Source organism: Loxodonta africana, chromosome 19 (assembly GCF_030014295.1).
Source record: "Loxodonta africana isolate mLoxAfr1 chromosome 19, mLoxAfr1.hap2, whole genome shotgun sequence".
NCBI lineage: Eukaryota > Metazoa > Chordata > Mammalia > Proboscidea > Elephantidae > Loxodonta > Loxodonta africana.
This window is the reverse complement of record NC_087360.1, coordinates 31,597,456-31,608,445: the sequence shown is the minus strand read 5'-3', so window position 1 is coordinate 31,608,445 and position 10,990 is coordinate 31,597,456. Positions and strand designations below refer to the sequence as shown.

The window sequence follows — 10,990 nt, the reverse complement described above, 5'->3', positions numbered from 1 at the left end:
ATCACTCTTCCCCCCAAAGTTAGCATATGACCTGGTCCTGACCAATCAGACTCCTTCCCTGGGATTTTTATATACCAAGAGAGGAAGAAGAAACTCACTGTCTCCTCTAGGGTAGCCAAGCCAGGGCAGTGTCAGCCTGGCGTTGCCTGTGCCCATGTCTCCAGCAGGTGGAGGCAGGCATGGCTGAATCCAGGTGTTCAAATGAAGTCCTTGAGTGTCGCCTCTCTCCAGTCTCTCAGCTCTGCTCTCTCCATGCTGCTTTCATAAGTCACATGCCCACATCTGAACCAATCATTCTGACTGGGGTTGATTGGCCAGGCAGGGGACATTTGTCTGTCTTCAAGCCTGTGATGGCCAGAGAGTGTTGGGGGGGTCAGTTCCCAAGGGAAGATTGGGGGCGCTGCTCCCAGTGGGTTGTGATAGGCAGAAGCAACAGATTGACTCTGTCGTCCCCGGAGCATACAGCTGCATGCACAAAAGGGGGAGGGTGTGAGAGATCATCTGTGGGGTCAGAAGGTCAGTGTGGCTGGAGCAAGAGGCACAGGGAGGGGGTGTTGGAAGGGTGACAACAGAGAGGCTTAAGACAAAAGGTTGGAACTGAATAATTGTGCAAGGCCAAAAGTGCCGTGAGTAACAGTGAAGTGGGATTATTTGCCTGGAAGGGTGGGGCAGGTCCTTAACTCCTGCCCCTACCCCCAAAAAACCAGAAAACCAAACCCATTGCTGTCGAATTGATTCCAACTCGTAGCAACCCTATAATAGGACAGAGTGGAACTGTCCCATAGAGTTTCCAAGGGGTGCCTGGTGGATTCGAACTGCCGACCTTTTTGGTTAGCAGCTGTAGCTCTTAACAACTATGCCACCAGGGTTTCCACTGCCACCCCCAACTCTGGTACAAATTCTTGTATATAATAGGCACCCACCAAATATTTGATAAACAGCCCTGGTGGCATGATAGTTAAGTTCTTGGCTGCTAACCAAAAGGTTGGTTGTTCGAACCCACCCAGCAGCTCTATGGGAGAAAGACCTGGAGATCTACTTCTGTAAAGATTACAGCCAAGAAAACCCTATGGAGCGGTTCTCTGTCATGTGGGGTTGCTATGAGTCAGAATGGACTTGACAGTACCCAACAACGACAAATATTTGATGGGTAAATGAATAATTTCCAAATTCTCCAAAAGAGGAGTATAAAATAAAAAGTATAAAAAAGGAGGAAAGGGAGAGAGAGAATACACACAACTAATTTAAAAATGTCCTGTTTGAGTGACAACCATGTACTTAGAATTGCCCCAGGCACTTTTCATAAATACATTTAGTTCTCACACAGTCCTGTGAAGTAGCTGTTATAATAGTAATACCAACCAGTTGTCATTGAGTTGACTCTGACTTGTGGTGACCTCCTCAGAGCAGAACTGTCCTCCATAGGGTTTTAAATGGCTGGTCCTTTTGGAAGTACCTCACCAGGTCTTTTCTTCCAAAGCTTCTCTGGGTGGATTTGAACCTCCAGCCTTTTAGTTAGCAGCCAAGAGCATTAACCACTTACACCACCCAGGGACTCCATAATAGTAATACCAAACCCAGCCAAACCCGTTGCCATCGATTCCGACTCATAGTATAGGACAGAGGAGAACTGCCCCATAGGGTTTCCAAGGAGCAGCTGGTGGATTTGAACTACCAATCTTTTGGTTAGCAACCATAGTTCTTAACCAATGTTTATTGAGTGCTATATGCCAGATACTGTGCCAAGTGCTTTATTTACATAGAGTATTACAATTCTCATAACAACCCTTTGTGGTGGGTATTATTTCAACTTCCATTTTACAGAAGGGAAAACTGAGGCCCAGACAGGTAAAGTGGCTTGCCTGAGGTTACACAGCAGAAATGGGATTTGAAGCTAGATACATGATGATTTCAAACAATGCTAGGGTGGGTTTCTTTCTTTCTTTGTTTTTTGCTCCACCCAGGAGATTTTTATTTGCTTGTCTCTGGCATGAAGAGGATTCTCTCAGTATCACTGGAGATAAGGATGGTCCTTCCCTGGACCTTGGTAGTATGGGGCCACCCAATGATGGACAGGAGGCTGGCCAGGACAGCATTGAGGATGGCAGTCACATAGCCCCAGCCCAGCTGGCAGTGCCCACTGCGGTATGTGGAGGAGGCTCCGCAGGCTTCCTTAGCGAATGGGGAGGCCAGGCTGATCGGGAAAACCAGCAGGCCCACAACAGTGGCAATAGCTGGAGACAGCAGGAAGAAAAACCAGTGTGTCAGTCAAGGGGCTCTGGGTTAACCTTCCATCCCAGGTTTCACTCATTCACCATCCATCCATTCCTTTCTTTTTCTGCTCATATATCCTTCTGTTCATCCATTTACTCATTGACCCGTCCATTCATCTCCATCCTCCAACCATCCATCTTCCAACCCACCCATTTTCCTCATCCCTCTAACCATTGTCCATCTATCCATTCACTTATCCATCCACTGTCCATCTTTCCATCCACTAATATCCATTGATGCAGCCATCATTTTATCCATCCAGTTACCCACCCACTCACTCATCCATCCAACCACCCAAGCCACCAATCTACCCATGCATTTGTTCACCAAAACTGTTACAGAGGTGATGTGGGGGCACTGAGGATCTACAGAGGTGAACAGGACACCTCCTTGTCTTCAAGATGCTCCCAGGAGAGGTAAATCCTATGACCCCCAGCCTCAGTTGCTGTTCTACAGCCACATTGATCTGCTTGCAGTTCCTGCACTTGCCCTGCTCTCTTGTCTCCATGCCTTTGTCCCTGCAGCTCCCACCACCCGAAATCCCCTTGGTAGCTTCTACTCACCCTACAAGACTCAACTCAAATGATACCTCCTCCAGCAAGCCTTCCTTGACTCCCCCACACAGTGGTTCGGGCACTCCTAGAGTTTCTCCTAGTTTCCTGTACTTACCCTCATCATGTCAAATACACCACTGAGTTGTATCTGCCTGACACCGCAAACACACACTGGGCCCTGGGCAAGCTTAGAGCAAGAACTGTACTTTCATCCACTGATTCAGCACATATTTACTGAGTATCTATTATGTGCCCAGCACTGTGTTAGGTGTTGGGAATACAGCAGTGACCAAGACAGACATGTCCTTGCCCTCATGGAGTCAAAATTTTAATGGAGAGAGATGGACAGTAATCAAGTAAGCAGGTATTTTGGGTAAGTGCTGTGAAAAAAATACATAAAGCAAGGTTTGTGGGTGGAGAATCAAAGGATAGAGAAGCTCCCTTAGGAAGACGCCATGGAAAATCTCACTGAGGCAGTGAGTTTTGATCAGAAGCCTAAATGAAGTGGGGGAGCAAGACACGTGAAGCTCTTGGGGAAGAGAATTCTAGGCAGAGGGAACAGACTTGGTATGTGTGAGCAACAGAAAGCCAGCCAGTGTGGCTGAGCCCAGAGCCTGGCAGAGAGAGGTAAGAGATGAGGTCAGTAAGGGAATGGGAGCTGGGTCAGGTAGACCCTCATAGGCCACAGTAAGGAGTTTGGATTTTACTCTGACTGTGATGGGAAACTATTCTGTAGGACAGAATAGAAGTGCCCCATAGGTTTTCCAGTGCTGTAAATCTTTACAGAAGCAGACTACCACATCTTTCTCCCACAGTGCAACTGGTGGGTTCAAACTGCCAACCTTTCAGTGAGCAGCCAAGCACTTAACCACTGTGCCACCAGGGTTCCTTGGGAAATCAGGCTGAGTCACATGATTGGGTTTCAGATTTGTTGTTGTTCTTGCTAGTTGTCATCGAGTCAGCTCTGACTCATGGCTACCTTATATATAAAAGAATGAAGATGGTTCTGTGCCGTCTTCATAATCTTTGGTATGTTCGAATCCATTATTATGGCTATTGTGTCAATCCATGTCACTGAGGGTCTCCCTAGTTTTCGCTGACCCCCAACTTTACCAAATAGGATGTCCTTTTCTAGCAATTGGTCTTTCCTGATTGTAATGGATTGAATTGTGTCCCCCCCAAAATATCTGTCAACCTGGCTAGGTCATGATTCCCAGTATTGTATGACTGTCTACCATTTTGTCATCTGATATGATTTCCCTACGTGTTGTAAGTGCTATCACTATGATGTAATGAGATGGATTAGTGGCAGTTATATTGATGAGATTTACAAGATTAGATAGTGTCTTAAACCAATCTCTTTTGAGATATAAAAAAGAAAAGCAAGCAGAGAGACATGGGGACCTCATACCACCAAGAAAGCTGTGCCGGGAGCAGAGTACATCTTTTGGACCTGAGTTTCCTGCACAGAGAAGCTCTTAGACCAAGGGAAGATCGATGACGTGGACCTTCCTCCAGAGCCAACAGAGAAAGCCTTCCCCTGTAACTGATACCCTAAATTTGGACTTGTAGCCTACTAGAATGTGAGAGAATAAATTTCTCTTGTGTTAAAGCTATTTACTTGTGGTATTTCTATTATAGCAGCATGAAATAACTAAGACACTGATGATATGTCCAAAATAAGTGAGCCGAAGTCTTGCTGTCCTCTTTTCTAAGGAGCATTCTGGTTGTATTCGCTAAGAGTGATGTGTTCGTTCTTCTGGCAGGCCACAGTATATTCAGTATGCCAGTGTTCTTCACCAACATCACAGCTCAGATACATCAATTCTTCTGTCTTCCATTTTTATTGCCAGCTTTTGTACCCATATAAGGTGATTAAAAAGACCATGGCTTTGGTCCAAACACCTTAGTCATCAAAGTAACAGATTTAACAGGACCGTTTTGGCCACTTGTGGTATACAGACTGTAGAGGGCAAGGGCAGCAGCAAGGACATCTGTAAGCTGGTTATTGCTATCATCCAGGCAAGAGATGGAGGAGAGTTAATTGAATGAGGGTTGCAATCAAGACCGGGACTAGTCCATACAGAGCCTTCATGTGAATTAGAGAGAGGCATCCCTTCAGGGAAGATTCAGCCCTCCAGACTCATAGCTTAGCAAGTAGAGCATGGGCTAGATTTCAGAATTTTCTCATCCTCAGCTGGGCATCCTTGTGCAGTGCACAACCTGCCCAACTGTGTATGGTAACCCTGGTGAAGATGGCTAAAAGTGATGGACGAAAGAGAAAAACAAAGTGGGGCGTGTCTTAGTCATCTAGTGCTACTATAACAGAAATACAAGTAGATGGCTTTAACAAAGAGAAATTTATTCTCTCATAGTCTAGTAGGTTACAAATCCAAATTCAGGGTGTCAGCTCCAGGGGAAGGCTTTCTCTGTCGGCTTTGGAGGAAGACTCCTTGTCATCAATCTTCCCATGGTTGAGGAGCTTCTCAGACACAGGGAACCCAGGTTCAAAGGATGCACTCTGCTCCAGGTGATGCTTTCTTGGTGGTACGAGGTCCTCAACTCGCTGCTTATTTCTCTTTCCTTTTTATCTCAAGAGATAAAAGGTGCTTCAGGCCACATCCCAGGGAAACTCCCTTTACATTGGATCAGGGATGTGACCTGCGTAAGAGTGGTATAACAATCCCGCATTAATCCTTTAAACATAAAATTACAATCACAAAATGGAGGACAACCACACAGTGCTGGAAATCATGGCCCAGCCAAATTGATATGCACATTTTTGGGGGGACATAATTCAATGCGTGACAGGCAGATTTTAGGGCTGGGTGGCCTGGGGCAGGAGAGGATGGCATTAAGGATGCCCCATCCCTCCCACTGTGGAGAGTGGTGTCTGGGGTCTTAAACACTAGCAAGCGGCCATCTAAGATGCATCAATTGGTCTCAACCCACCTGGAGCAAAGGAGAATGAAGAAAACCAAAGACACAAGGTAATTATGAGCCCAAGAGACAGAAAGGGCCACATAAACCAGAGACTCCATGAGCCTGAGACCAGAAGAACTAGATGGTGCCCGGCTACAACCCATGACTGCCCTGACAGGGAACACAACAGAGAACCCCTGAGGGAGCAGGAGAGCAGTGGGATGCAGACCCCAAATTCTTATAAAAAGACCAGACTTAATGGTCTGACTGAGACTAGAAGGACCCCGGAGGTCATGGGCCCCGGAACTTCTATTAGCCCAAGACAGGAACCATTCCCAAAGCCAACTCTTCAGACAGGGATTGGAGTGGACTATGGGATAGAAAATGATAATGGTGAAGAGTGAGCTTCTTGGATCATGTAGACACATAAGACTATGTGGGCATCTCCTGTCTGAAGGGAAGATGAGAGGGCAGAGAGGGTCAGAAGCTGGCCAAATGGACACGAAAATAGAGAGTAGAGAGAAGGAGTGTGCTGTCTAATTAGGGGGAGAGCAACTAGGAGTATATAGCAAGGTGTATATAAATTTTTGTATGAGAGACTGACTTGATTTGTAAACTTTCACTCAAAGCACAATAAAAATCTAAAAAAGAAAAATAAAAAGGCAACGGTAATTTTTAGAGACATAATACTAAGTATGTAGGGGTGAAATGACCCGAAGTATGGGATTGTATTAAAATAATCAGGCTAGCACGCAGGCAGGATAGATGAAGCAAGCGTGGTAAACTCTTGATAAATGTTTAATCTGGCTAATGGGTATGTAAGGGTTATTATAGCATTCTGTAATCTATAATAAAAAATAGAAACCAAAAAAAAAAAAAAGAATGCCCCATCCTGCTCTGTTAACCCAGAACTAAAACCATTCCCAAAACCCATTCTTCAGACAAAGATTAGACTGGACTGTAAGACATAAAATAATACTCGTGATGAGTGTACTGCTTAGTTCAAGCAGATACATGAGACCAAATGGGCAGCTCCTTCATGGAGGCAGGATGAGAAGGCAGGAAGGGACAGGAGCTGGTTGGATGGACACGGGAAACCTGGGGTGGAAAGGGGGAGTATGTTGTCACATTGCAGAGATTACAACTAGTGTCACATAATAATATGTGTATAAATTTTTGTATGAGAAATTAACTTGAGCGGGAAACTTTCATCTAAAGCACAATTAAAAAAAAAGAATACCCACTCCAATTTCTGGCTTGCTCAAGGCCCAGGAATAGTGTACAATCCCAGGCCTCATCTCTGAGGTCTGACCAAGATGGCCAGGCTCTATTCACAAGCTCATTCATTTATTCATTCATTCATTCCACAATTAGGTCTAGAGCACTTACAGTGAGCCAATAGATTTTTACCTGCTGCTACCTGCACCCCTGGAGCTGGGCCGCTGCCCTTTCTTGAGCTCAGCCATTTGGGGAACAGGGCCCAGGAAAGGAGGAGAATTGAGTTGAAGGCCAGCAGGATCCAGCCTCCAAGGAGCATCACAGCTGAGACCTGCCAGGAAGAGAGAGGAGGGAGGTGCTGGCTCTGGTGGTGGCTGGCAATGCTCCCTGCGTTCATTGACCAGCTACTGGCCAAGATGAGGTCTGTGCTATTAGTCCCATTTTATATGTCAACAAACTGAGGTCCAGGAAATTGGAGTCATTTGTCTCAAGGTACACAGCCACGCCCTACCTTTACTGCAAGTAGCACAAGTTGCCGTACAGCTGATTCCAACTCATGGCGACACCATGTGTGCCATAGTAGAGCTGTGCTCCATAGGGTTTTCAGAATGGCTGATTTTTCAGAAGTGGATCGCCAGGCCTTTCCTCTGAGGTACCACTGGGCATACTCATCCTCCAAACTTTCAGTTAGCAGCTGAGCATGTTAACCATTTGCATCACCCAAGGAGCATCTGCTATATGGCAGAATCACCAGGAGAGACACCTAGTGGGTGCTGTTACATTGTCTTTGTAATTATCAGTTTTGACGGCTCCTTAGAGGGACTGGACTGGGAGGCCTTTCCCACTCTCCCAGCTGTTGATTTTGGTAAAATCCATCACAAGGGGAACTTTTGATACCTTAGCTATGGTTTCCAAACCTAGCTGTGCTTAAAGGGGAGCCAGGGAAGGGTCCACTGCTCGTACACTGCACAACTCCAGGCAACATTTCCTTTATGTTCATAGATTTGAATACTGACAGTGCTCCTGCAGGTGCCAGTATAGTGTCCTTTTCCTAATTTGCACAAAGGTGCCATGGGGGCTGACAGCTGCCTTCAGAAGTATCTTGGGCATTTGCTAAAATACAGATAGCCAAGCCCTACCCCATACCTACAGAGCCAGAGGCTCGGGGTGAGGTCCAGAACTTGGCATTTTTGACTCTGAGTAGCTGTCAGGCTTAGTTCTAATCGGAGATTAATGGTAGTTTCATGGGCAGTGAGGAAAGGCCCTTCGAGTCGCACTATACAGGGTCTGACTACACTGCCCTGTGTGGGTCTGGCCATGCCCCCAGAGCCCAGTGAATTGATGAGCCCTGGTCTCACCTTCCAGGCAATGTCAGGAATATCGTCCAGAGACCTGAAGGTCCTGCAGCTCTGGTTCCAGCTGTCACCCTGAGGCCAGGAGCAGTAGGTAAAGACGCCAAAGGAGAAGGTGGGGATCTGGAACCAGGCAGGGGAGATGAGGCTGAGGGCCCAGGTGCAGGTCAGGGAAAGCCCCAGAGCTGCCCACACGCTGCCCACCATTAGGGCATGTTGGTGACCTAGGGGTCAATGGGCAAGGTTAGTAGTGAAGGCTGTGGGGGCAAACAGAGAAACGGGCTGGCGGAGGTGCCCCCAACAATCAAGGATCTGGTCCTGTGTTCAGACCCCATGTCACCAGCACCCCCTTCAGCCTGGACAGGTCTGAGGTATCAGTCAATAAGGTGTAATGTCATTGAGATGGCCCCAAATCCATGGCCACCCCATGCACAACAGAATGAAACACTACTCAGTCCTTCACCATCCTCAGGATGGGTTGTGGATCAGACCATTGTGAGCCATAGGGTTTTCACTGGCTGATTTTTGGAAGTGATCGCCAGGCCTTTCTTCCTAGCCTGTCTTAGTCTGGAAGCTCCACTGAAACCTGTTCCGCATCATAGCAACACACAAGCTCCCACTGACAGGTGGTGGCTGCGCGAGGCGCACTGGCTGGTATGAACCTGAGTCTCCCACATGGCAGATGAGAATTATAACTGGTGGGGGGTTTGTCCTTCCAAGTTCTAGAGGTATAACCCCCAAATCCTAGAAGAGATGTCAGTGCTTGACAGACCTTTGAACATTCCCTGCCCCACCCACTGCATGGCACAACATGATCACTGTTCCTGTAAGGCCCCTCTCATGTTTTATCCATTCATTCGTTCATTCTCTTGGCCCATCACGTCTTGCACTGTCCAGAAGCCCTGCTTCTGCCCAGAGGAGACACCCTGTTTTTTCACACACAGATCCCGTGTTTCTAGGGCCCATCCTGCCCATTGTCTGAAGCCTCCAAATCAGTAGCCATTTTAATTGCTGAATTTTCTCTAAAATTTGCTGAGTGTGTGCTTTAAACGTCACTGGATCATAGAGTGGCAAAGCTATTTCTCTTTCAATTCTCCTCCAGTCCTTTTTCCTTCAAGGAGAAAGTCTCCATTGGAGCTAATAGGCTTTAAACACCTCCCAAGCAACTGCCAATCTCCCCTTTTAAAGACCATGAGAACCTTGAGCAGGCAACAGAGTCTACTGAACATTTGCAAATGTTTGATTTTCCTTCCGTATGTTTTTGTGGTTTTATTCTATGTTTTGGCAAGGTATACTGGCTGTTCATTTAGAATTACATTTTATTTTAGTAAAAAGGTAAGTTGATTTAAAGTCAAGCCTTATCTAAATAAAAACAGAAGTGGTTGGATGATGCAGCCGAGACCAGGAAGGTGGTCTGATAATGGGCGGCTTGTCATTTATGTTCAGAAGCGAAGCCCAGCAGGACGGAGCCCTCCTAAGGCCAACCAGGGCCAGGAGCAGCAGCTCTGCCAACCAAGCCAAGGGCACCTAAGCAGATTTCCCTGGGCCGGTGCATTTTAACCTTGGCTTTCACTTTGCAGCTCTAAGCCCAGCTAGCATTTTAAATGTGGCAGGAATCCTGGGCTTGCAGGGGACCAGTCACTCTACCACTTTCTAGCTGTGTGACCTGGGGCAAGTCACCCCACCTCTTTGGGCCTCTCAGTTTTCCCATCTGTGAAAGAAGATAATGGATCCCACTGGATACGTAGTATTGGTTTCCATCACTGAGTGGGGTGTTGTGGAAAGAGACCTGGATCCTCCCCCTCCCAGCTGTGGGACCTTGGAGAAGTCTCCTCACCTCTCTGGAAGACAGGTTGGGGTTTTTGTGAAGGTTCAAGTGCATAAAATGCAGTGTGCCTTGCAGGAGGGCAATGCAGTGTGCCTTGCAGGAGGGCAATGCAGTGTGCCTTGCAGGAGAGAGGGAGGGGCAGGGAGTTAAGCCTGGCCAGGTAGGCTAGGGTTAGATTGCATAGGCTTTTTACTCCCAGGCTTAGCTAAACTTCAGCTGCTAGCCAGCAAGTGATTTTTTTTTTTCCTTACACTAAAATCAGTAGGCTTGGCAGGAGCCCTAAGGGTGTAATTCCAGCCAGGAAGCTCAGGAGAGCGTAGTCAGAGGGACGGAGACTCTCCAGGCTGCATCAAAGGCTCTCCGGGGGTTCCTGACCTTGAAAGGGGTTTTGTTCTCCAGATAATGTGCTCAGTGTCACCTGGGAAAATCACACCAACTGTCCAGGTGCCCAGGAACCTAAATGAAGCATTATAACCTGAAACCACATCTGGCCAGGCTCCAATTAGCTGGAATCCACCAAGGGGAAGCTTGAAAGGGACTGAAGACTTTCTCCTCCAGCTGAGCACATAACATTTAAAATTTAAAAAAAATAAATTTTATTGTGGTAAAAATATATATATAACATTCGCCAGTTCAACATTTTTTACATGTACAAATCTGTGACACTGATTATATGAATCATGTCTCAAAACCATCACTTGTATCCATTGCCAAATTTTCCATCACCATAAACATTATCCCGAGTGAAGTAAGTCACTCAGGAAAGTACAGGTATTGTATGATCCCACTTATACGCACTATCTAGAATAGGCAAATGCATAGAGACCAGAGTTTATCAGTGG

General features: G+C 46.7%; 1 protein-coding gene across 1 annotated transcript; it reads right to left on the bottom strand.

Moving 5' to 3' along the window:
• Positions 1-1,334: 1,334 nt before the first annotated feature.
• On the bottom strand, positions 1,335-9,567 carry LHFPL7 (LHFPL tetraspan subfamily member 7). The gene is made up of 3 exons (XM_003419100.3): positions 8,327-9,567; positions 7,161-7,299; positions 1,335-2,234 (listed from the first exon to the last, which is right to left on the bottom strand). The coding sequence occupies exons 1-3, from the start codon at positions 8,525-8,527 to the stop codon at positions 1,972-1,974; spliced, it is 603 nt and encodes a 200-aa protein (XP_003419148.2). The 5' UTR covers positions 8,528-9,567; the 3' UTR covers positions 1,335-1,971.
• Between the last annotated feature and the right edge of the window lie 1,423 nt (positions 9,568-10,990).